This window comes from Hemibagrus wyckioides, linkage group LG28 (genome assembly GCF_019097595.1).
Source record: "Hemibagrus wyckioides isolate EC202008001 linkage group LG28, SWU_Hwy_1.0, whole genome shotgun sequence".
NCBI lineage: Eukaryota > Metazoa > Chordata > Actinopteri > Siluriformes > Bagridae > Hemibagrus > Hemibagrus wyckioides.
The window spans coordinates 6,041,960-6,069,844 of NC_080737.1; the positions used below are offsets into that span (position 1 = coordinate 6,041,960).

At 35.6% G+C, this 27,885-nt stretch overlaps 1 protein-coding gene and 1 pseudogene across 2 annotated transcripts; both read left to right on the plus strand.

Moving 5' to 3' along the window:
* The first annotated feature begins 11,019 nt into the window (after nt 1-11,019).
* LOC131348265 (uncharacterized) lies at nt 11,020-18,903 on the plus strand. 2 transcript variants are annotated; one of them, XM_058383061.1, is made up of 11 exons: nt 11,020-11,096; nt 11,268-11,370; nt 11,525-11,639; nt 12,712-12,759; nt 13,415-13,459; nt 14,252-14,344; nt 14,529-14,753; nt 15,151-15,347; nt 15,776-15,862; nt 16,432-16,492; nt 17,491-18,903. In XM_058383061.1, the coding sequence occupies exons 3-11, from the start codon at nt 11,537-11,539 to the stop codon at nt 18,501-18,503; spliced, it is 1,872 nt and encodes a 623-aa protein (XP_058239044.1). In that variant the 5' UTR covers nt 11,020-11,096; nt 11,268-11,370; nt 11,525-11,536; the 3' UTR covers nt 18,504-18,903. The 2 variants fall into 2 exon arrangements, with proteins under 2 accessions (XP_058239044.1, XP_058239045.1); XM_058383062.1 differs by lacking the exon at nt 15,776-15,862.
* A 3,749-nt stretch (nt 18,904-22,652) lies between these two features.
* Nucleotides 22,653-27,658, plus strand: LOC131348675 (stonustoxin subunit beta-like; annotated as a pseudogene).
* The last annotated feature ends 227 nt before the right edge of the window (nt 27,659-27,885 follow it).

Consider the following 27,885-nt stretch of genomic DNA (forward strand, 5'->3'; position numbering starts at 1 on the left):
GTCTAGGGATATCGCAAGATGCTGAACTGGATATGACTCACCTGGTATGGCCAGCAGTTCAGTTTTGCTGAAATTCACTTTCACCTGATGAGTAACTGCCATCATCCATGCTGAAATCAGGGAAGAAGTTGTTGTATGTAAGGTGGGGAAGACGGCTCCTGACAATGCAAGACTGCCTTGTGAACAATTTACACAAGAACTTTTAAAACAATACTGCAAAGACTACAAAGGAAACTGTGTTTGATCAAGTTGTTTCATAGCTTTCAGCTTGAAATTTTCAGTTTGCACTGCATAAACTTGCAGATGACATTAAAGGTATATTTTATTCGATGGATGGTTTGATATGGTATTGGTTAATGGCCATTTGATATGGTATTAGTGTTTTTATTAGGTAATGATTTTCATAAATACTGTACTATTTACAGGCATATATGTATCTTTAGTTGTGCTCCATCATTCAATTGAGATATGACTTTCGTGTGTGCTGTTGTGATTACCACCAGCACATGTACTGTATTGTATTGCACTGTATTGGATTTATGAAGCATTTTTCACTAGATGTCAGTGTTGTTCTCCGTCATAAGTGTAGCAACAAGTGCAGTTGTTTGACCTGGCCTTTGCTGTACTTGTGCCCTTTTGCAATATTTCCGGAATTCTTATTTATTCTTATGAACTCTAATTCTGTGACTCCTGAAGCAATTAAATGCTGTATTTAAATTTAAAAAGCTGTTTACAGTATATTGGTAACAACTGAGAAAAAAGATCTGGGTATTACTAAGTAAATTTTGTATACAAGGCCCTGGGTCAATGTGACGTCCATGGAAAAGCTTCAGATCAGATGACTCACTAAAAATTGTACAGCCAGGATCCAAATACTGAAAAGAGATAAAAAAAAAAAAAAAGACACTGGTGAAGAAGGCCCAGCAGTGTATTTACCCCCTTAGATGATTAAAGAACTTTAAACTTCCCTTCAGGTGCTAAGGACATTCTAAAACTGCATTATCAAGTGCATCCTGATGGGACGCATCACAGCATGATATGGCAACAGCACCTAGCAAGGTAGTTGAGCTCTCCAGAGGGTGGTCTAATCAGCTGAGCATACCATCCACACTGAACTCCCCAACCTACAATCAGTGGTCTGTTGTCTATAGCAAGTAGTGCTGGACCGAGACCAGGAAGATTGTGAAGGACCTCGCCTATACAAATCAAGACGACTTTTCTCTCTTCTGTTTTTTTTCTCAACCCAGAGAGAATTATTCTAGAATGGGTAAGCGGGATAAGAAAAATCTAAAGCATATGATACTGCCAAGTATCATATTTGTGAACAATACCATATTTGGCATAAAAAGCATATCAGCATCATCCCTTTTCACCAGCAGGCGCTTTCTATTGATTTGTGATTGTAGCCAGTCCTGCACACACAGAAATAGAAACAGAATTAGGACATTTATAGAACAGAATGCTGCTTTATCCACATTCAGTGTTGGTTTAATGGTGGTCCAGGTTAAGGGATGACTGTGGTAAAAACGAGCTAGACATGAGCTGTCTAACAAGCAGATCTTGTGCTAGAATCTGCACTGAGCAGAGTGAGATGTGATCAGTATGTTAAAGTTCACAGAGAATCATTGGATATCACAGGACTTTGATGCAAAATAAAACATCTTTGTTTGTCTAATCAGTCAGTAAGTATTCATAGAATTAATTCAATGTCAAGTTAAAGCTATGTACAAAGCTCCTTCCATCATTCACTTCTGTCCATAATGACTGCACTATAGCACTCAATTCCTCAAAACCTAAAATCTCAAACAAAACCTTTATTTCACAAAATATATATTTTTTATTATCTTTTCTAATGTTTCTCCCATGAGCCATAAGTTTGGGCCTTTACTTTAAAATACTTTATCAACCGTTGTTTTGCTGGTTTGAAGGCAATTACAACAAAATTGCTTCTTGGCCAGCCTAGCAAATCTAGTAAACTTTGCTTGAGTTAATAAAGATGGTAATAGAGATTCATCTCAGAGAAAACCAGTCAATGATCCATGTTAAAACAAAACAAAGCCTATAATTTAATTAAACGTTTGCAAATTGTACATATATAATGTGTGTATGTGTATGTGTGTGTGTGTGTACCCTGTTGTTTGCTGTTACTGTGGCAAGATCGGCCCTCCTCTCATGACAAAACCTATAAGCAGTATTGCAGTCACTGTGGTTACTCCAGAACAAATAGAATGTGTCATCATGGAGATACCACATCTCTGAAAGATCACAAAAAATACACGTCATGTTAACTGTTATATTTGGAATGTTTGAGAAGAATATTTTCTTCACCTATCAGCCAATATAAATGAACAATATGTTTAATGATCTGATTGGGCACTTACCTTGGTCAATCTTCTTGGCATTCAACATTACTTCATCTCTACTTTGTCTAAAGTGGTCATCTACAAGAGAAAAAGTTTCTTTTTTTGTTTACTACAGCCTAGTTATGCAACACAATGCCACTATATGTATTTATGAGTCTGGAACTGTATGCAGATTTGAAACTGATGACAAATCATGACACAGAGGCTCCAGCTGCCCTGAAGAACAGCGTAAAAAAGTATTAGACTTTAAACTTCCCCATTCCCATTTACAACAGCAATAGACAGGATGATGCACAGTGTTGTATTTATAAACTGTTTTGCACATGCAGGCACACATTATGACTGTCAGAACAAAACCCAGGGAAACCCAACCAAGTTTGGGTCTGGAAATCCACCACAGAAAAAAACACAAGCATGCCTTCATTTGTATATAACGTGTATATGTGTATATACACATTCAGGCTGTGCTCTGCATTTCACCCTCTATTCTTGAACTACTTCCCGCTCAAAAGTGTGATATAGCACACATAGACTAAGCAACATTTCGCATACAACAATAACAAAAAAAACTCAGTGTATTCCCGTAACCAAGAGGATGATGGTCAATAAGAGGATGTTTATGATGAGAAGTGGAACCGTTATCTTCTTTCCTACATGTTTAAAAAAGACATAAAATCAAAAATCATGACAGTGACTGATTTAAGTTTTCCTTTTACCTGAGATTTTCTGAATAGAGATTTCTTTATATTAAATAATTACCTACAAAAATAATCATTTTTTCCAGGTACTGGTACAGGGGCTCAGAGTGTTCTGCTTGACAAAGTTTTTCCATCAAGTCCCATCAGACAGGATCGAGGAAGATGGATCGAGTAACTCCTTGACTGTGGTAGGCAGTGGCCAGTCAGTTACAATTACCTTTACCATTTACCATTTCCACACCTCCCCAGGAACTGATGTAGCCTAAAAATGTGATGGTTTCCTTGTGAAATTCACACTTTTCTGCCTTCACATAGAGTTGGCGTTGCAGTAGTTGTGTGAGTACCATGCTTATGTAATATATTGGATCGTCCAGAGTAGCTACGTAGATAAGGATATCATCAATGTATACAATCACATACCAGTTGAGCAGGTCCCTAAAGATTTCATTAATAAAGGCTGGAAAACAACTGGCACATTTGTTAGCCCATATGGCATTACTACAAACCCCAATTCCAGTGAAGTTGGGACGTTATGTAAAATGTAAATAAAAACAGAATACAATGACCTGCAAATCCTTGTTGACCCATGTTCAATTGAAAACACCACAAATTCAAGATATGCAATGTTCAAATAGATAAACTTGATTGTCTCTTGCAAATATTCACTCATTTTGAATTTGATGCCTGCAAAACATTCCAAAAGAGCTGGGACAGGGGCAACAAAAGACTAGGAAAGTTGGGGAATGCTGCAAAAACACCTGTTTGGAACATTCTACAGGTGAACAAGTTAATTGGAAACATGTTAGTGGCATGATTGGGTATAAAAGGAGGATCCCCAAAAGGCTCAGTCATTCACAAGGAAGGATGGGGTGTGGTTCACCACTTTGTGAACAACTGCGTGAGCAAATAGTCTAACAGTTTAGGAACAATGTACAATTGCAAAAAATTTAGGTATTCCATCATCTACAGTCTATAAATGTCATCAGAAGATTCAGAGAATCTGAAGAAATCTCAGCACATAAGCGGCAAGGCCGAAAACCAACACTGAATGGCTGTGACCTCCGATCCCTCAGGCGGCACTGCATTAAAAACAGACATCATTCTGTAAAGGATATTACCATGTAAGCTCAGGAACACTTTGGAAAACCATTGTCAGTTAACAGTTCATCACAATATCTACAAGTGCAAGTTAAAACTGTAACATGCAAAGTGCAAGCTATACATCAACACCACCCAAAAAACGCTGCCAGCTTATCTGGGTCTGAGCTCATCTGAGATGAACTGATGCAAAGTGGAAAAGTGTGCTGTGGTCTGATGAGTCCACATTTCAAATTGTATTTGGAAATCATGGACGTCGCGTCCTCCGGGCTAAGGAGGAAAAGGACCATTCAGATTGCTATCAGTGCAAAGTTAAAAAGCCAGCATCTGTGATGGTATGGGGGTGAGTTAGTGTCCATGGCATGGGTAACTAGATGCTAAAAGGTACATGTTTTGGAGCAAATATGCTGCCATCCAAGCAACATCTTTTTCAGGGATGTCCCTGCTTATTTTAGCAAGAAAATGCCAAGCCACATTCTGCACGTGTTATAGTAAAAGCGTACGGGTACTAGACTGGCCTGCCTGCAGTCCAGACCTGTCTCCCATTGAAAATGTGTGGTGCAACTGAAGTCATACATCAAGCAAGAATGACATAATAATCAACAATTAGTGTCCTCACTAATTATTGCTTATTGAGTGTTGTTAAAAGGAAAGGTGATGTAACAGAGTGGTGAAAATGCCCCTGTCCCAGCTCTTTTGGAACATGTTGCAGGCATCAAATTCAAAATGAGTGAATATTTGCAAGAGACCATCAAGTTTATCAGTTTTAACATTGCATTATTTGTAGTTGTGTTTTCAGCTGAATATGGGTCAACAAAGTTTTGAGGGATATTGTATTCTGTTTTTATTTATATTTTACACAATCTCTCAACTTCATTGGAATTTGGGTTTGTAAATACTTACGGTGCCCCCTGGTGGTGTGGAGGGCCTGGTGTTACTGTCTTTGCCATTAGTGTGGAAAAACGTGTGATGGTTCAACACTGCGATTTTTTTTACCTGAAGTGTAAGGGTTGGGAAAGGTTGCAAAAGAAATAAAACACAATGTGTCCTACTTTTATAAGAAAAAAAAACACTGTTCTGTCTACAACTGTACATTATTGTTTGTTAAATAACATCATATTTTATCAGTGTACCATTAGGCTTATATTATGTGAGACATCTGTTGTACAAGTGAAATTGTTACTTTAGAAATCATAAAATATTAAAACAAGCTGCCCAATTATAGAACTAAAGAATAATCAGTGCTGTCATATAATGTGTAATACAGTACACATTAATATGTGTAATACAGTACCATCACTTGTGGTTGTAAGTGTGTGGTGTTCCAGTATGAAAAGATAATTATTTAATGTGTTTGCTTGATTAAGTACCTTTAAAGATATAACTCAATTGTATTGTTGGAGCATGACACTTTTACCATCATGACTGCAAATTCATAGAACATGCAAAAGTAACACATTTACAAATGTTTATATTTTGTAATAAATAATTATATTTTTTATTAATAAATTACCTTATTTCAACATAAAAACAATTCACTATAAGGTTTGTGGACAGCACAATATACTGGGAAAATTCACAAAAAAATAGTTATGTTCCAAATAAAAATCCGTGATATACCGGGACCGCGATATATGAACCGCGATATAGAGGGGGATTAATGTAGATCATTTTTACGGAGGGTCTTGCATAATTGTACTATATTTCGGCATTTATACACACTTCCGCCTACTACCTAGTGTCCACGTTAAAGTTTGTTTAGCAGTTTTGATGTTACTTTGTTTCGATAACAAAAAATTAAAACTTGAAATAATAAAGTCGGTAATGAACAGAAGTCGCAACAGAGCTCTGGTACAGAAAACTCAACAGAATCGGCAGAATGTGATTCAGCTTGCCCTGAGGAGCAGACTGTGCCTGGGATGACTTCGTTTAAAACTCAATTCCTTAAAGGTGAAATACTGTCATCGTCGCAAAACTTGCAGAAGTACTTTGCTCTGAATTACAGTCCATGTTGTGTGACAACTTATCAACAATTAAAAGTGTTTAACATTTGTTTATGACATTTGAACACTTGTTTAAAACTGATTCCCAGGACACAGGAGAGTACACATTAGTTATTCTGTATGAGTTACCATGTCAGACTGTCCTGCTGTAATACTGTAGGATTCTTTTTCTTGTGTAGTGTTCATGCACAAATACCTGTACCCTGAAAACCCTAACACACACACACACACACACCTTTTTTTTAAAGGTGAGGAAGGGAGCAAACATGCAGGCTATAGTCTAAGAACAATATGTGCTTTTATGATTTATGAGATCATCAGTAGTAGGACTGTAATTAATGATGGCTGCACAATTACGAGAAGAAGATTCTTATAGAACTTGATAAAGATTACAATTGACAAGATTGCAGAGAGCAGTGAGCTACTGTGCCACCTACTGGTGTAATAGTGCTAATTACTTACTATTTACTATTACTGGTCTGTTCTTATGCCTTTGAGTGAACATTGTAATCTTGTAATCTGTAACTTACACGGTTGTAGAAGTTTGTGTTTGTGTTTCTGATACTTTCTATATACTGTACATGACCATTGGAAATACATAAAATATATATGTTTGTATTTCTTATTATCCCTTTTTTAAAAGTGTCTGCCAATTTGTCTGTTGTGTGGTAGCGTCAATGGTGTATTCCTAGTGAGTTTTTGAGGCCTATTTATTTATAATTCGTCTGGTAGTACATCAGCTAATAGGGTTATCCTATGTCAGGAACAGCTAGACAGTTCCCAGTGAACCTTGGAAGCCTGCTTCTTTGTGTGTCTTTTGTGCTTCCTGTTGTCACCTGTATCCCATTAGCCTTAATGTCTATCCCTATAAATAGGGATCCTTGTGTTCATGTCTTTGTCAGTGATTGTTAACTGTGCCGTGGTTTTGTGTCAGGTTTTGTTTTGCCATGTTTTGCCATGTTCAGGTTTTGTTTCAGATTAGTTTCTTGTTGTGTCTAGACACACAATGTCTAGTGTGAAGTTAGTTGCTCTCTGTCTCGTCTTTATGTAATAAAAGCAGCGCTTCACTGAATCCTGCGTATGCGTCTCCTTTCACAGCGTGCAGGCACGTGCACGCAACACCACGGTGGTCCGGGTTCAACCCCGCACAAAGCGGGGGTCCCGGGTGTGACAGCCTACAAGACTAGCAGTCTGGTGGATTAAATAAATAGGGTGGCGGTGGTGGCAGCAGCAAAGATGGCCTGGGATGGAATCAAATTCCAGGCCTGAATTACATTTACATTTACATTTCTGGCATCATTGAAAACATTAACACTGGTTCAATAGGTCACAGACTTAGGATACCATTCGCCTAAAATTGGAATTTTTTTTTTTTAATTTTTTTTTTTAAACCATAAACAGTGAAAGGTAAGAGCTAGTTTAAGTGCCGCAGGAAAAGGTAGGTCTTAAGACGTCGCCTTAAGAATTATTGTCCTAGTCCTCCATTGTCACCATCCCTTTTACCCTCTTAAAGATAATAATACAAAAAAATGTAGCAAATGAAGCAAAGTAAAAACAAACAATAATGTTGATAGTCTGTAAAGTATAACTGTCTACAAACTGTTGATTGAACAGTTGCAAGATATGTGCGGTGGTTCTACTTGTCATTGCCACCACCAGGCAGCTAAAATTAATCCTGATACTGTAGAGGTTTGCTAAAATTACAGATATTCACAATAAGGTGATCCAATACAGTAATCCTCATGCTGTACTTCTGGACTGACATTCTGTCTTATTAATGATTAGATGTGATATAACAAAGTTATAAAGCAATTATGTTGTGTAAAGATTTGGGATCTGATTACCGTTATATCAGTTAGTTGATTTTTGACTTTAAGATATTTTTGTGAATTCTCTTTTTGATTATCTTCATATTTGATACTCTTGTGCTGAAAAAGTAGAATAGGTTATTATTAAGACAAATCTTTGCAGATTCACACTTGCTCCAGTTTTCTGTAAGCATCCAAATTGTCAAATGTCTGTTTAAGGTTATTGTACTGTTTACATATATTCTCTTTCTCTGTTTATTTATTTTTTTTATTTGCTCCTGAGAACACAAAATTAGCTTGTGTACAAATTACAAAAAACAATGACTAAAAAAGAAAAATGTTTTGGTTATTTCATAACCATTAGCATCAAATGTGTAATTTGCACTGCAAAAACATAAGGACTTTAAGGGTACATTTAATTCCAATGATTTATCTGATGTCATATTGCTCTAGTGGTGGTCCATCACCCACTTGAGTTATGAATCCTGTGATTGCTGTGTTCATTACTGTCAGCACATGAATTGTATTGCATTGCATTGTATTGGTTTTATGAAACATTTTCCACTAGATGTCAGTGTTATTCCAAGTTCTTTTCACCTCAGAGCGATAGGGTGTTTGGAGCTGGTATATTTTCGTTCAAAAGCACACACCCAGCCCTCCTCCTGCTCACTGGGATCAGAGGACCCAACCTGCTAGCGATGACCTGCTGTCTACAGCAAGCAGTGCTTGTCAAAGGCCATGAACATAGTGAAGAACCTTAACTCTTCTCTCAGGGAAGCACTTCCACTCCATGAAGGTAAACCCAGAGAGAATTGTTCTAAAATGGGTATAAGGGATAAGTAATCCCTTGTAAAATATAAAGCCTATGATACTGCATAGTAATACATATGACATAATGCAACAAGGGCGGCCAAATGAGTGGTCATGTCTCACCAGAAGGTGCTTTCCATTAAATTGTGATTGCAGCCAGTCCTACATAGACACACACACAAACACACACACACATAGCTTGGAAATCAAGTTTGTGTTACGAGATTTTGAGCTTTTAAGGAATTTGATGAAAGTGCAACTATATGAATTCTGTGTTCATCAATGTAGTGTGATATCTAGAGTCCTCTGTGAAATATAATGCACTTGTCAGATCTCACTCTGGTCAGTGCAGTTTCTAGCACATTGAGCCAGAAGTCCTGTATGTGTGCTGTAATGTACTTTCTCATGTACTGTCCGTTCATCTGTTCTAAAAACATCCTAATTCTGATTCTATGGCTGCTGTGTGTGTGTGTGTGTGTGTGAACCCTGTTGTTTGCTTATTCCAGAACGACAGTGTCATCATGTAGACACGACGTCTCTGGAAGATCACAAAAAAGTGTACATCATGTTTACTGTTATATTTGGAATGTTTAAGATATTTATTTCATCTATCAGCCAGTATAAATGAACAATATGTTTATTGATTTGATTGGACGTTTATCTTCATTAATCTTCTGGGCATTCAACACTTTTTCCCCAAAGTGGTAATCTACAAAAGAAAAAGTTACTTTTATTTATTTATTTTTATGACAGCCTAGTTAGTAATGCAATGCCACTATATGTATTTATATGTCTGGAAGTGGGTGGTGATGGCTCGAGTGGTTAAGGCTCTGGGCCGTTGACCGGAAAAGCGGTGGTTCATGCCCCAGCACTGCCAAGTTGCCACTGTTGGGCTCTTGAGCAAGGCCCTTAACCCTCTCTGCTCCAGGGGTGCTGTATCATGGCTGACCCTGTGCTCTGACCAGCCTCCAAGGATGAGATATGTGAAAAAAAGAATTTCACTGTGCAGTAATGTATATGTGACAAATAAAGACTATTTAACCGTATGCAGAAACAATAAACTTCCCCATTCCCATTGATAATAGCAGTAGACAGAATGATGTGTGTTTTATTTATAAACTGTATTGCACATGCAGGCACCCATTATGACTGTCAGAACAAGCCCAGGGAAACCCACAGAAACAAACACAAGCAATGCATTCAAGCTGTGCTGTTTCGTCCTCTATTCTTGAACTACTACTTACTCAAAAGTGTGATATAGCACATATAGGCTAAGCAACATTTTTGCAACAAAAAGAAAAAAACTCACAGATATAATTCCATTAAAAACATTTCTTTGCCTATATTTTTAACACTACTCGCTACAATGTTCAACCTGTACTTAGGTAACACCTAAAAATATTCACCACGGCAATTTCACCTTAAGAGAATTTAGAACAGTTTGTACCAAAAGAACAACAACAACAGAACTAAGTTCTTATTTACTTTCACTTTTCCTGAAAGAAATGCATTCACAAGTATACTTGGAGGGTTGCTTAGACTCTGTTCCAGGAGACTTTCTGGTTTTTCTGTTTTTCTGTTTCTGTTATTGGTTTGCAAACATTAACTTACATTCGATGTACAAATGATCTATCTATCTATCTATCTATCTATCTATCTATCTATCTATCTATCTATCTATCTATCTATCTATCTATCTATCTATCTATCTATCTATCTATCTATCTATCTATCTATCTATCTATCTATCTATCTATTGAAGATGTGAGAAGGTCAGTTAAAATACCATACAAGAATGATGTCACTTACTGTACACAATATGTCTAATGCCTTCGTTGACCTTTAGGAGATTACATCCAGTATGTGGCAAATAACTGCTACAGTTAGAGTAAAAAAAAAATGTACACTCAGAAGTTTTGTGTTTTATTTACATCTTAAATGAAACATTTGAACCATGTTTTAGGTTTTCGTTTTTTTAGGTAATCGTTTATGTTCGATTCCACTAATTATTTTTGTTTACTTGTCGATTTTTAGTAAGTCAGTCAATGTTAGAGGTTTTAGACGTATATTGAAAAGGAGACAGTATAATACAGCCAGTCAGGACGACGATATTTATTGAAATGAAAGACAAGACATCACAAAGAAACAAAGAAAAGTGTGTGTTAGCCAAACCAGATAAACAGCTTTCAGTGAGTCCTGGTGGAGAGAGGGTTAAACGCTGGAGATATTCAAAATGAAAGTGAAAGGTTGAAGGTGTTTTTGCAGAGTTAGTCTGATTCCAGCAGACTCGAGCGGAATCTGAAGAGGACAGTCGAGGTTAGTGAGGTTATTAAAGAGGTTTTAAAGTTTTAATGAAATAAATAAACATGTGTTTGTGATGTGACGGTGCTGTATGTAAGTATTTGCACATGATTATGGCCGTGTCACTTTGTCTTTTCGAAGCTTTCTGTTTTTGTCTTACTGTTTTTGTCGGTTTCCGGTCTTCAGTAAACAGTGCAAAGCTGCAAAACTGAACAAAAGCTGAATTCGACACCGAGGGACCTGATTTATTTTAATCTACAAAAAGGTATCGACATCGAAATCGAAAAAGGTGAGGCAGTATGAAAACGAAGGCTTTGTCATACTCGATTGAATAACATGTCCTCTGCAAAATAGGTCTGAAAGGTATAGCATGATCAAACAATATAAGATGAGGGTTTCTGTATATACAGTATTCATGTTTATTTATATTCACATTTTTCTAGCAACCAGATAACATGAAGCTAATCAGTGGAGAAGTGAATCAGGCCACATCAGCGTCTGATAATCAAAATGACATGAACTGGAGTGGTGGTGTTCAAGAAGAACCAATAACCTCTGGTATGTGTTCAAAACTAATTTCTTCTTTTATTATTTTATGCCGTTTTTATATACTGTTGTCTGTACTTGTAAATGTATGTTAGAAAAAAAATATTAAATAAAAAGATTATTAGATTGAACCATGAAAATAGACCTGTTGCTGTACAAATGTGAGCGAATGTTTACAATCCAAAATAATTTACAAATATCAGTTGATCAGTTACAGGAACAGTAAAATAGACAGACCAAGTCAGAACTAAACATTTAACATTATTAACTAGTTTGTAGAAAGAATATGGTGAAAGAAGTTACAACTTGTATTTGTATAGTATGTTTAATGAAGATAGACATAGTTTTCATACACACACACACACACACACACACACACACACACACACACATATATATATATATATATATATATATATATATATATATATATACATATATATATATATATCTATATATATAGATATGTATATATATATATATATATAGATATATATATATATATATATATATATATATATAGATAGATAGATAGATAGATAGATAGATAGATAGATAGATAGATAGATAGATAGATACATTACAGACCAGGTGGTCATAATGTTATGCCTACAATGTTATGTAGGATGTATCTTAATAAAGATTATTTTATTTCCACTGTCAGTGCAACTGAGATGAAAGATGTAGAATCAGGTAAATTATATATACATATGTGATGAGCAGTACACAAAACGTATTGAAAGAAACACCTTTCCATTCAGGAATGGTAGAAAAAGGTAAAATGATAGACTTGACCATCACACCAATAAGTGGGCCTTTTTCACACCTTTGTAATGAAATGGATTGCCGACTATGAACCTTCTCATCCGATATCAGGGCCCGTCATGATTTTCTGATGACTTTAGGATGAGATGTTCAGCGATCACATATGGGTGTGATGATCAGGTGTCCACATTCTTTTGGCTACATGTAGTGTTGTAAAGTCAGAATTTCATTATGTGATGGGTTTTCTCAGGCCACCACACATACATTTACAGAAAAGCAATGTAGGATGTATCTTAATAAAGATTTATTTATTTTCCAGATGGCACATCCACTGCCAGTACAGTTGATATGGAAGATGTAGAAGCAGGTAATACATAAAAAGGATAATAAACACACACATATACCATTACATAGATACTGACATAATAAACTGAAAGTGAAGCCTTAGAATATACAGCTCTGGAAAAATAATAAGAGCCCACTGCCCAATCTCCAGATTTGAACCCTATTGAAAACCTCTGGAATGTCATCAAGAGGAAGATGGATGGTCACAAACCATCAAGTAAAGCTGAGCTGTTTGCTTTTTTGCAAAAAGAGTGGTATAAAATTACTCAACAGCAGTGTGAGAAACTGGTGGAGATCATGGAGCCAAAACGCATGCAAATCGGGGTTATTCCACCAAATACTGATTTCTTAATGTTATTTAGCCAAAGCATTAACACAATTTGTTTACAGATTATTTGCATTTTGTTTTATTTGAGTTATTAATACTGCATGATCTTGGGTTATTTTGATGTGTTGTCATTTCCTTTAAATATACACTCTCAATAACAATAGTTATATTTTGAATTTAGGAGAAATATTGTCACAAAAAATGAAACAAAACTGTTCATCTCACCAATACATGAACCTGGAAGAAAAAAAAATAAGAAACTGATTTTGCAGTGGTCTCTTATTTTTTTCCAGAGTTATATACAGTACATACAGATCAGACATAACATCAGAGATTTTTTTTTTTTCAGGTGGCCCACACACTGAACCATTTGAAATGATATATGCAGATGAAGGTAATAAATTATATATATATATATATGTTTGGTTTGACCTTTGGGATTTGGGGGTTTGATTCCTGCCTCCACCCTGAGTGGATGGGTTTTGCATGTTCTCCTTTATGAATTGGTGGTTTCCTCTGGGTATTCCAGTTTGCCTGCATTGTAGGCTGATTGGCATCTCAAAATTGTGTCTGTGTGTGTGTGTGATTGTGCCCTGCGATGGGTTCTCTCTTTGTTGTTCCCCAAATCCCCTGGGATAGCTTCATGGCCCTCTGTGTAGGATGAGCAGTACAAAAACATATTGAAAGAAATATCTTTCCATTCAGGAATGGTAGAAAAAGGTATAATGATCGACCATAACACCCATATGTGGGCCTTTTTCACAGCTTTGTAATGAAGTGGATTCATTGTATTCATTGCTGATGTACCTTCTCATCCAACATCAGGGACCTTACTGATTTTCATTTGGCTAAATGGAAATTTCCCTAAGCCTAATCCCAAATCTGGTGGAAAGCCACCCCATACAAGTGGAGGGTGTTATAGCAGCACAGGACTTTGTGATGGGATATGTTTAGCATAACCTTCTCATCCGATATCAGGGCCCGTCATGATTTTCTGATGACTTTAGGATGAGATGTTCAGCGATCACATATGGGTGTGATGATCAGGTGTCCACATTCTTTTGGCTACATGTAGTGTTGTAAAGTCAGAATTTCATTATGTGATGGGTTTTCTCAGGCCACCACACATACATTTAAAGAAAAACAATGTAGGATGTACCTTAATGAAGATTATTTTATTTGCCAGTTGACTCATCCACTCCCAGTACATCCACTCCCAGTACATCCACTCCCAGTACATCCACTGACAGTTCAGCTGAGATGAAAGATGTAGAAGCAGGTAATAAATGAAAAGGATAACACACACACATATATTACATAGATCCTTTATGAACGTCTATAAATTGTGAGCATGTTAAAACAAAATTAACTGGAAAAAATGATACAATCTTCCCCAGCCTTTCCTATTTTCTATAATATGTTAATAATTATTATTAATGGCTAATTCCTATTTTTGTTTACAGAAAAGATAACAGACATGTTTTCAGGAAATAAGGTTTTTGTTCTTGTCACTGGAAATACATTAAAAGCTCATGAGAAAGTCATTGAAATTCTTCAAACACAAAAACCAGATCTGCAGGTGGTGGAAAAAGTGAATGAGAGCGATTATATTCTGGTTTTTTGTCCCATTGCTTCACGAGCTGGAACCGACGTTGAAGCAGCATTGAAAAAGCTTCAGGATATTGCAGGTATTAAAATATGTAAGGCATAAGTAAAATAATCAATGACACGGTGATGTAATGCAGCATGACAAAAAGCAGAGTTACTGTTACTCTCCCATAACTGATTATTTTAACAGGATGCCCTGATATGCTATTTCACTGAAATTTGTAAAAAAAAAAAAAAAAAGAAAAAAAAGAAAAAAGGAAAGACTATTTTGTTATTAGAAACTCTCTCACCAAGTAAATAATTACATCCTACATTAGTTATTCATTTAGAAACACGAATTTATTAGAATTAGTGCATTAAAATAAACTTGTTTTCTATAAACATCAATGCTTTCTGAGTAGCCCTAAGCACTAAATCACTTCACTGAATATAATATGTAATGTATTTCATATTCTGTGTCTCATATCTCTTTTTTAGGCACCAAACCTGCTGTTCTAGTGGTGCTCCATCACACATTTCAAACAGATTGGGTTGTACCAGACAGCAACAGAGCTGTAAAAAGAAAGAATTCAGTCACAGTAGACTGTCTGTTCCATGAAGATCTGGGATTACTACATTGTCCTAAAAATACTGAATCACTGGAAAGAATTACAAGAATTATAAAACCCCCGGAGGTAAAATAACTATTTTGATCATTATTTATTTTATGCCTCTAACAATTTATCCATTAAATGAAATATTTTTTAGGTTTATTTTTTTATATTCCTAAGAAAGGTACCAACACCATAAAGAGTAGGTGCACTATATGTATCTTTTTGATTTTGTATCGCACTTCTTTATTTATTTGTAGTTACATTTTTCAACATGGTGCCCATTTGATTTTGAACTTTGTCAAGCAAACATTGTCAAGTTGGGATGCATGAATATACAGTTTAGTGTAGGGAGAACATGAGAAACATTGAAACCTCCACACTGAACATGCACACAATTAATTTTGTGTGTTCAGCTACAAAAGCAATGAAATCTCAGTGGGATCATTTAGAGCAGGAAGAGTGAAGTTACTGCAAAATGAGTATTACGGATATGTTTACTTTTCTTTTAGGATTCAACTTGGGCCTGGTTTCCTAGTGTACCTTCTTTAACAAGTTGGATTAATTCTTCTGTCTGTTTTTCAAGTACTGTCAGGGAGGTAAAACTCTTTGACTTTAATATTGTAATTATACAACATATTGAAAAAATAATGCAACTGCAAAAGCACTAAAGTAATCTATCTAAGCATGTGTAGGAAGTATGGAATGTGTGGAGGTAAATTATTGTTATTATTCATAGTATGAATTAATAATAGGGGCAAAACATGTCGTTCATTCTTCTTTTTACTGTTCATTGTTTTCCATGTGCAGCCACACTTTTTGGTTTTAGTATCATCACATGTAGTTTGGTAGCATTATCATTTAATTAAAAAGTAAAAAAACAGCTTAAAACTCTGTTTTGTTTTTGAAGCAATGTATTGGCACAGTTGGGACTAAAGGGGAGAAAGGTTAAAGATACTAATGATCATTTTGAAAACATGCATAAATACTAAGTGATTGGTGAACAAGTCATTTTGGCAGCGATGTAAAATTCTGTACTTGATTGACAATGGTACCAATAATCACAGTATAAGGTGCATTTGCATTAGCACAATACAAAAGACTTTTCTTGGATCTGTGCCTTAAATCTGAATTTATCTTTTAGATAACAACCTGTCTTTATTTGTAGGACCAAAGCCAGCGTGAAAAAGGGCCAGAAAAGGAACAAGAAACAGAGACAAAGGAGAAAGGTAAGCAGTGGTTTCTAGGAACTCCCTATGTTTCATGAAGAAGAGGTCCATGATTTTTTTTTTTTTTCATTATTTCATGCAGTGCAGTCCAGCATTATTAAAATACTGAATTCTTTCACTTGGACTATTTGATCAGGTGAATTAAACAGGATTAATCCAAAATTCACTGCCACAATAAAAGGTTGGCCTATAATGTCAATAACATTGGCCTGGAATGTTAGGGATAGATAGGTCATATTCATATTTCTGTAGTTTATATCATAAATCTGTGCTGGAATTAATTTCAATATAGTGATGTCCATGAATGTAATTTTGTGGTTTAAGAGGTCAATGTTTGCAACAATTTTGAAGCCCCCTAAACCACAGAGACTTACACTGCTTTTAAATCTATGACCTAAAGATTTTTTGCTTTTTAAAATAAATTATTTTCAACTCTTTTCAATGATGCATGCAGTTTCTTAAAAAGCTGTGTTTTATTGTGAGATGTATAATGTGAGATAACAATTTATTTGGTCTGGTCAATATTTTAATGTTGCAACACAAGAAAAAAAAAATTATTAAGGAAAAAGAAAACACAGTAGAATAACAAATAATCAAGTAACACTAAATAAACTTGATTAAACCAGACACAAAATACAGTGTAAATTAAAATTCAAGAAAACTCTTTTAAACTCTGCTATACAGCCCAGGATTTATGTAATCACTGCACCATCTAAATGCACTTCTTAAGTGAAACAAAATAAAATGTAGAAATGTGTTTGTTCATTATTCGTTTATAATAATTCTCACTGGCATTTTTGTAAAAATGCATGCAAACACATCCCTAAATGATTAATTCCATTTTAAAGATTCAATTGCATTTGATATTTATTTCCCATTAATTCTTAACTCTTTATGCATCACTAGGAAAAGAAAAAGACAATGTTTTTTTCTCTGATGAGAAAAACCGTTATATTAACCATTTTGTATGAGATCTTTAAAAACTCTATATTTTCCAGATTCTGTACTGAGGATTTTGGTATTAGGAAGAAACGATTCTGGGAAAAGTTCAGTAAAAAACATCATCATAGGGAAAGAGGAGAAGGCTGCTGCATCTTCAGCTGAATCCACTGCCAGCAAGGAGAGTAAGAACACAGAGGGGGAGGTAGCTGGGAGAAAGGTGACTGTTGTGGAGACTCCTGACTTATTTTCAGCTGGACTCCCACTGGAGAAACTAAGAAAGGATGTGGAAGAAGCGATCAAGCTGTCTAAGCCTGGACCTCATGCCTTCCTCCTAATAATACCTTTACCGCTTTCAGAAGACATCAAAGTTAATACAGAAGAAGAATTAAAAGTGACTTTCACAAAGATGGAAGAGATCTTTGGAGACAGGTGCTTGAAACACACCATGATTATATTCAGTGTTACTAATGAATCTGTGAAGAATACTTTCAATCAATTTGAAAAAAACAAGGTCCAGTCACTTGAGAAGTGTGGGAACAGGTATCACTTTCTCAATATTGAGCAGAGTGAAGATGGTTCTCAGGTCTCAGAACTGCTGGAGAAAATAGAGAAGATGGTAGGTGGAAACAGAGAGAACTACAGCAGTGAAGTTTATCTGAAGACACTAGCTTCAGTTGGTGGGATTGAGAAAAAGATCAGCAGTGAACTAGAGAAACAAGATCATCCAGCTACTGAAAAGATGAGAAACACAGAAAAAACAACAAAGAGAAAACATGAGCCAGAGCAGGAAGAGGAGATGGAACAAAGTCCAAAAATGCCAAAATTTGAGAAAGAAAACAGGGAAAATAGGGAGATGGAGATTCAGAAAATGCATGAAGAGGAGAACATGGAGAAAGAGAGAAACGAAATGAAGACTTTTCTCTCTGGAATTTGGAGAGATATTTTGAATTCTAATATGAAGATGCAAGAAGAGATTGAGAAAAAGGACAGACAGATGGAGAAAGACAATAAAATATATGCAGAATTGTTTAACATGTTAAATTTTCCGAAAGACCAGCATGATACTTAACCCATTTTTTATTACAATTAACTGTATTCTTCCTTTGCACTGCTAAATAATCTACAGATAGAATGCAGCATTATATAAAGTAGATAATGAGTAATCATAGTATTAGACTGTCATTGTCAGACTTTTTATCCTTGCCTTGCACTAAAGCTCTATAAATTAGGGAATGCTACCAGCTCAGCCCTGTATGCCATTACATGATTTCTCTCTTGTGATTAGTCACTCAGCATCTCATTAGATACCCATAAACACCTTGATTTGTCTATTGTGAGGTAAAATAATGCTTATATGAATTCTGTGTTTCTAAACTATGTCTCCCAGTCCATCTCTTGCCTATGAAATATATTTTGGTGTTGACTGGATATTGAATAAGCTTGAAATAAAAAGAAATTGTGAAAAACTATTCGTAAAAGTGTTACTTTTGTATGTTCCATAAATTTGCAGTCATGATGATAAAAGTATCATTCTCCAACAGTACAACTTTATATATCTTTAATGGTACTTAATCAACTGAATGGCAAAGCAAACACTATGAGAGTACTATCTTTTCATACTGAAACACCACACACTTACAAACGCAAGTGATTATTACACATTACACCACAGCACTGATTATTCATCAGTTCTATCACTGGGCTGCTTGTTTTAATATTCTATTGTTTCTATAGTAACACTTTCACTTGTACAACAGATGCCACACATAATATAAGCCTAATAATATACAGATAAAATGTGGTGTTATTTAACAAACAATAATGTACAGTTGTAGAGTGAAAACGGTTTTTTTTCACCTATAACGGTATGACACATTGTGTTCTATTTCTTTCGCAACCCTTCCCAACCCTAAATAAATAAAGTAACAGCATTGAACCATCACACTTTTTTCCACATTAGCAGCAAAGAAGTTAGAGTTACAATTAGCATATTTTACAGTATAAAGTTTATAATAAAACTGGGGAATTTAAATGAATGCATTTGGATACAATATTTCTAATATTCAAAAAATATTATAATTATAGAATGAATGTACTGTGTGTGTAATGACCATCAAATTCAGCATTCAAAATATATAATAAATGTTCTGAGTTACAACGTCTACTGTAATGATTTTGGAGAAAAAATGCAGTAATATAATAAAAGTTCCTACTTTAGCGGAACATAGTTTATCTGGCTGTTCAAAAATCCTGGATCACTAACATTATGACAAGTCATCAAGACAAATTAATATTAAATCATTTACATCCTTAAGCAAACTGACATCAGATTCAAGATGTGTATTAGCCTATAAAATGAACAGACATGAATCGCTGACCTTTTAAAGTGAAAGCGTAACTTTCACTTTCACTTTAAAAGGTCAGCGATTCATGTCTGTTCATTTTATAGGCTAATGTGTTTCTGCACAGTCATTCTGGAGAACAGTGGAGGTAGGTTGTTTTGCAGCAAACATACCTAAAATATGTGTGGTGAAATTATTGATGTCGGGGGGCTGTTTGTTTATGTTATACTGTATCATATATGATCCTATAATATATTACCATATATTACTGTCTCTAAACAGTGTGTCTGAGGGGAAATCCGTAATACCTTGCACATGTCATCAACAGCAAAAACATTTCATTTCCTTTTCATATACTATATCTACTATCATAGACAAGGAGGGTAGATACGTTATGATTATAGGAAATATAGACAGCTCCTTTGTTATTCTCCTCAATGTATATGTTCCTCCAGGAGCAGATTGGTCTTTTTATAAACATATATTTGATTTAATGACTACAAATTCACAGGGAATTTGTGGAGGAGATTTTAATATTAGTCTGAATCCTAGATTGGATTCTTCTGGGAGTGGTTTAACTCAACCCAGGCCTGTACGAAAGAAAAGTAATGGGATTATGAAGGAGCTGGGGGTCATGGATGTGTGGAGATATCTTAATCCGTCTAGTCGTACCTATATCCATTTTTCTTCCCCTCACTTGGTTTATTCCAGAATTGACGATTTTTTTATTTTTTGGTAAAGACAGAAATAGGGTCAAGTCCTGTGAGATAGGAACAATAGATATCTCAGATCATAGCCCTGTCTATATGACTTTCAACTTGAATAACAAAGCAAGGGTTACGCTTTGGAGATTAAACTCTAGCATTTTAAATGGGCTTAAAGAACAGTTGAAGACAGAAATTAACATGTACTTGGAAAATAATGATAATGGGGAGGTCTCACCACCTGTGCTCTGGGATGCATGTAAAGCTGTGATGCGGGGTAAAATTATTGCGAACACTTCATTACTCAGAAAGATTAGGCAGGAGAGACTCAATACATTACAGCAACATTTAGAGAAGTTACAAAGACAACATATGAGAAATTTGGACTCTGATGTGAAAAAAGAGATTAAAAAGACGCAGGAAGAAATGAATGATTTGTACATGCAAGAAATACAGAAAAAGTTTATATTTACCAAGCAGAAATATTATGAAGTGGGAGGCAAATCTATCAAACTCTTTGCTAATAGATTACGTAAACAACAGGCAGATAAATCGATCTACAAGATTCGCAATCCTATTACCAGAAAAATAGAAAATGGCTTGGATAAAATTCTTAAAAATATTAAGATATTTTACAAAAATCTTTACTCCCAGAAGCAAATAGATGATGATTCTCAGGAGATAGGGATCTCAGGGGATAGGGGTTCTTGACACCTTGGATCTACCCACAGTTTCTGCAGAAAACAATAAGAGACTGTTAACTGAAATAACTGTTGAGGAATTGAACATTGCTATTACGAAGTTGAAGGTAAACAAGTCTCCAGGGCCTGATGGCTTTATCTCCGAATGTTACAAAACCCTTAGAGAATCCTTGACCCCCATGCTACTTGACACCTTCAACTGGATGTTTAAAGGTGGTGTGGTTCCTCCTTCATGGAAGGAAGCAATTATTTCACTTATGCCAAATGAAGGTAGAGATAAAACTGAATGTGGAAATGTTAGATTACAAACTATTTACATCAGTTCGGGCTAGAAGGTTGGATGAAATGATCCCAGAGAGTATTCATCTAGATCAGACAGGATTTGTTAGGCAAAGACAAACTCAAGATAATATTAGGTGCTCTTTACATATTATGAGCTATATAACTAAAAATAATGTTGAAGCTTTATTAGTAGGATTAGATGCTGAAAAGGCATTCAACTCGGTTAAGTGGAAGTATCTTTTTATGGTTTTGAATAGATTTGCCTATGATATTGAATTTGTTCCCAACAAAACTGACAACAGGTTTAAAAGATAGACGACTAAAGGCTAAACATCCTATTGGACATTTATGAACAAGGGGAACCTTCAGAGTTTTCAGATGCTTAAAGAAAATCATGGGCTAGAGAACCAAGACTTTTATAGATAGCTCCAAGTGCATCACTATTTAGAGCATACCATAGGACATGCATCCAAGAAAGTAGATGGACTATCAAAAGTTTTTTTTCTAGCCTACCAATTAGATATCTGTAAAAGTTGTATAATGGGCTACAGCAAGTTAAGCAGGTAGATACACAATATATGAAGGAGAGATGGGAGCGGGACAGCAATGGAAAGGAAAACTACTCATTCTCTGTCCTGGAGAGAGTTTGCGTGGAGGGGTATTGCTAGGTTCTTTTCCACACCTGCATAGATGGAACAAGAGTTACACAGATCCGGTTGTTGGTGAGGGTGTGGGGTGGACAAGGCAAATCATTTCCACATTTTCTGGAGCTGCCTTTCTATTAACCAATATTGGCGAAAAATTGAATGTTTATTGCTGGGATCGTTTTTTTTCTTTCTTTTTAATTTTTTTTTTTTTTTTTTTTTACCTATGTTCTGTTTTGTTTCGTTAGTTTTATAAAGGGAATGTGTAGGAAGTCAAATGTATTAAAATCTGTTTCTTGGTTTGAATTTATTCATAATTTTATGCATTCAGTACTATCACTTTTGTGATTTTGTAAATGTGATACGTTGATCATTTCTATACTTCCCTGTAGTGAATGGATAAATTAATAATAATAATAATAAAATAGAAAACAGGATTACTGACAGTTAAATACCAGAGCTATTCCTGTCCAGGGTGTACCCTGCTGAGTCATACTTGTTTACCCTGCTGTAAATACTTCCTCCCTTTTAACCTTTAGATAAAACAAGACAATACAAATTGGTGGCTTTATTTACAGGTTCAGGTAAATGCGAAAAGGAAACATTTGAATTTGAGAATTGAAGAATTCAAACTGTAGTTTTATTGTTTAAGGCGATTTAAGATGATAAGCTGATATGCAGCCGGCAGTGAGAGGGTTAAGAGAGAACACAGGACATGAATAAGAATGAAAGTGAAAGGTACAGGGAGAGTCTGGCCGACAGTTTGAAGGACTCACGTATTGTAAGTTTGCTGTGTTTGGCTAAGTGTGTGTGTGTGTGTTTGATATTGGCTTACCTTTTTTTTTCATTCTGATACAGAACAATTCTGATTTTCTTTCATCAGGAAGTAACTAGTGTTTCCTGTTTTTAACGCTCACTTACAACCATGTTAACTATTTTATGCCTGATTGACTATATACAATTATATGGTGTATAGTGGTGTTATATCATTTTTAGGATATTTAGATGGACGAAGATATATTTAGATAATCATACAGGATCCCAAGATTCTAGGGACTACATGAAACATTCTGCTAAGTGGAAATTGTAGGTTTTATGTAATGTCTGTATTTATGGTCATGGCTCTCTCAGTGTTTGCAATGTATCTCATAAAAAACATCATTTTGAACATCATAGGTACACAGACTGCACTTACACTTTTTGCAAATATATTGAAACATGATTTTGGTGTCTTCAGACTAATATAACCCAGCCCACTCTGGCAGCCCTGTTATCAACACTCTTCCACTGGAAACGTTCATAAAGTGAACATGAGGCAACATGAAAGAAAATTACTAATGCCTATTAGCACTTGTTGCTTGTTTGACCACTAGGTGAAATACAACTTATGGAATGGAGCAACTAGGAAATGGAGCAATTTTTGGGAGTCCATGGGCATTAGTATGGGGCATTTCCCCCTTTGCTGCTTTATCACCTTTCACTCTTCTGATAAAGGCATTCTATTAGACTTTGGAATATAGTATGGGGATTTGGCCCTTCAGCAACAAAAGACAAAAGAGCATGAGTGAGTTTGGGCACTGATAACAAGCAACAAAACCTAGCATGTGCAGTTGGGATTCTAGTTCATCACAAATTTGTTCATTGGGGTTGTGTTCAGTCTTTGTGCAGGCCGGTGGAATTTTTTCCGTTCTAACCTTGGAAAACTGCACACTTGATTCTGCAAATAAAAATATTTTACTTTAAAAGAAGCTTTTTATCATCTGGATATGAAAGATGTTAATAAATGTGATGTGTGTATGAAGTTTAAATACATTTCAGTATATTAGGATTAAATAATTCATTTGTTGTTTGTTTGTTTACACATGTTTGTAAGCTTTGCCAAGAAAAGTTTTTAAATGTTTCATTAAATAATTTATTTTAGGAACATTCTATTGCAGGAATAAAGAGCAAAAATTGACTAGGCAGCATGGTGGCTTAGTGGTTAGCACGCTTGCCTCACACCTCCAGCGTTCGAATCTTGCTCCCGCTCACTGTGTGTGGGTTTCATCTGGGTGCTCCAGTTTCCTCCCACAGTCCAAAGACATGCTTCTCTGGAGTCTCTAAATTGCCTGTAGTGTGTCTGTGCCCAGCGATGGGTTGGCACTCCGTCCAGGGTGTATCCTGCCTTGATGCCCGATGATGCCTGAGATAGGCACAGGCTCCCCGTGACCTGAGGATAGACTGGATAAGCGGTACAGACAAAGAAATGAAAATGAAAAATTGACTAAAAAAAATCAATAAATTTACATTTTACTTTTAAAAACACAAACAGCAATTTATGTAAAATTTTCACAAACTACACAAATATTAAACGTATAAGCACCTAATGTATAAACACCTTATAAGCACTTATAACAAACTGTTGTGTGGCTGAAGCTTTTTTTTTTTTCCTTTTCTCATGGCATAAGTAACCTTAAAGTGACTTAAGTAAGTTAATTAAAAATTACACTTCGTCCCTTTTGGATGTGATATGATTTTTTATTTTAGGAAGTTTGTTGTTCTTTTTGCATTGTCTCAATTTACACCTGCTTTCTGTCCAAATTTGTTGTTTTAAAGGTTGAGTTTAATGTTAAACGTTCAGCATCAGTGTCAGCATCTTCAAACATGGCTTCTGCACAAGAAAATATAATACAAACTGCAGCCCTGGGCAGGCCATTTCAACTGGGAATGTTGTATGACTGCAGAAATGATTCAGTAGTACCAGGTATAACAATATTTCCTTATTGTGTCTGTCTCTCAGTTTTCTTGAATGCAAACATGCTGCTTACATTACATTTGTAACTCACCATCATAAAATAAAAAAAAAAAAAAAAAAAAATCCAGTCATACATTCGTGCAGATTCAGGTGCAGAGAATCAGAATAACATATTGTATTGTTTTCGGTGCATTCTATAAGTTGCAGTAATCGTCTGATACCATGGAACCATGTGATATTTAATTGACACCAAAACCATAAACCAACTGAGCCCCAAGCAAAGTATCCAGATGTTTGAAGAATCATTTAGACTTTCCATATTATGTTGTAGCACTTAGAAACAGATAAAGCTGACAAGTATTTTTTAATCAAAGTATTTTAATTAATTAATATAGTATTGTTTGTAATTGCTAACAGGAATGACGTTTTGGGATCGAGAGCAGCTGCTGCATAACAAAGATGTTAGTTCACAACATAACACAGAGTTCACAGTTACAACCTCAGACACAACTGAGGAAAAATCAAAGCAAATGAAAGTTGATGGTGAACTGAAACTGAGTCTGTTGGGAGGGAATGTCAATCTTAGTGGTGCAGCCAGATATTTCAATGACACTAAAAAGTCATTTAAACAAGAACGGTTGACACTGAACTACAGAACATCAACCAGGTACGAGCAGTTAATTATGGATCATCTGGCGAAAGAAAAAATGGGCCACTGTGAAGTATTTGATTATAATATAGCAACACGTGGTTACAGCAGTTCTAATATGGAGCGGATGCCTACTTTGTATTTGATAAAGCGGTGAATTTGTCTGAGGAGACAACAAATAAACAGGGAGGAGGAAAGATTACTGGTGACAAGCTGAAAAGCATTTTTTTCTGCTGGGTTACAAGTAGATGCAAACAAGTATGAGAAGACTGAAATGAAACAACTGAACTGTACATTTTATGGTGATTTCAAGTTGCCCTCTAATCCAACAACTTTTGAAGATGCTGTCAAAGTTTACAATGATCTTCCAAAGATGCTTGGAGAAAATGGAGAACATGCAGTTCCTGTTAAAGTGTGGCTTTATCCTCTGATTAAACTGGACTCAAGAGCAGCCAAACTTTAAAGACACATCTCTACACATCTCATTAGAGCTGTGGAATCAGTGATTGAGAATTGAAATGTCACTTCAATGAAATGTGGTGACCTGATGGAAGACACAGTGGCAAAAGCATTCGACACATTTCATGATCGAGTTCAGGACTTTCAGAAATTCTGTGTTGAGTATAAACAAGATTTCATGAAAAAACTAGGGTCCGTCTTGCCAGAAATCCGTGGAGGTAAAGCAGATATAAAAATCCTAAGTGAACTTCTAGGAGCCCATAAGAAATCTCCTTTTAATAGCCGTGATCTTCAGCAGTGGATAACAGTGAAAGAAAAAGAATCCAACCAAATAAAAGCACTGCTAAAAAAGCTCCAGGGAGCAGAAGTGGTTGAGAAATATCTATTGAATGTGGACTTGAATGTGGAGAATTTCATTGCTTACACTTTTACTTGTCTTCAGCACACAGATCTTCTCCTGACCAAACAAGAGATCTACCTGAACCCTGCAAGAATAAACGATCCCAGTGAAAATACACTCGGTGAAGATTTTCAGGAAAAATCATGGACCTCTGAGGAGCTCATGCACATGAGGAATAATTTAAAACTTTTTAAGGATTTGATCACTTTAAATAAGAATAACAAAAACATGAAGTTTATTGTAGAGAGTGTGCCTCAAACACATGTATCCTAATGTATGAGAATCGAAGCAGTGCAGCTACCTGTTTTGTTCCTCCATCAGAGCCGGCATGTCCAGTCATTGAACGTGTCACAGATAACAGCATAACAGTACAGCTGAGGTCTTCATGTGCTGCTACACTGAAGAGGCAACTACTTTACAAAATGAAACAAGAGAATGACTGGAAATCTCAGACTGTCACTGAAGATAGAGTTACACTGACAAATCTTAAAGAAGGCACTGATTATGAAATAAAATGTGCAGCAGTAGGAAAAATGGACTACACCGTTGAAAGTGATGTAACTGACACAACTACATAATAATAATAAAGTGCTTAAAAATAAAAATATATACATCAGCTTCTAATTAGGAAAGTGTTTCATGTGTCTGACATGTTGATGTTGATATTATCCAGTACACAGGATGTATAAATGTTTATGTATGTGTGTGGCCCTGAACTCGCCTGTGAGGCAAACATGCTCTTCACACTTATCTGCCAATATTGCAACAGTGGCAGAGGGAGAGTCCACCTTGTCCTGCAACATGGGAATATCATCAGAACAAGTGGAAAGTGACTGTTCCATATCGATCACTATATTTTTCACTGACAACATGTCCCCCCCGAAATGATGCTGCTAGAAAACTCTGCTTTCACTCTAAATTGTTGATAAGTTGTCACCCAACATGGACTGTAATTCAGAGCAAAGTACTTCTGCAAGTTCGTTTTGCTACGATGACAGTATTTCAGCTTTAATGAACTGAGTTTAAACTAAAGTCATCCCAGCACAGTCTGCTCCTCAGGGCTAGCTGAATCACCTTCTGCCAAGGATGAGTTTGCTGTACCAGGGTTTTGTTGTGTTGATTATTCATTATCAACTTTATTAGTTTTTAATATTTAGTATTTAGTATTCTAGATTTTTTCCCCCATTAAACTAAGTAAATTCAAAACTGCTAAACAAACTTTGACGTGGACACTAGGCGGCAGAAGTGTGCATAAATGCTGAAATATAGTGTAATTCTAAGACCATCCTTAAACATGTACTATTTCATATCTCACCTAACCAAAAAGTCCTCACACGGCTTTTAAATCTACGATTTTATCTATTTTACTTTATTTTCCTTCTAAAAATAATAAATAGTACTTTCATCTCTTTTCAAGGAGTCATGTAATTTTTCTTTAATAGTAGGGTTTTATTGTGACATGTCTAATGTGAGACATTAAAACAATTTAGCTGTCTGGTCAATATTTTGCAACACAAAAAAACATAAAATATTGAA

What these genes read in the sequence shown, in the direction of transcription:
- LOC131348265 (XM_058383061.1), top strand. Translation starts at nt 11,537, where the DNA reads ATGAAGCTAATCAGTGGAGAAGTGAATCAGGCCACATCAGCGTCTGAT. An exon ending in AGAAGAACCAATAACCTCTG is followed by an intron (nt 11,640 to 12,711) that starts GTATGTGTTCAA and finishes TTTATTTTCCAG; the next exon opens with ATGGCACATCCACTGCCAGT. An exon ending in GAATTATAAAACCCCCGGAG is followed by an intron (nt 15,348 to 15,775) that starts GTAAAATAACTA and finishes CTTTTCTTTTAG; the next exon opens with GATTCAACTTGGGCCTGGTT.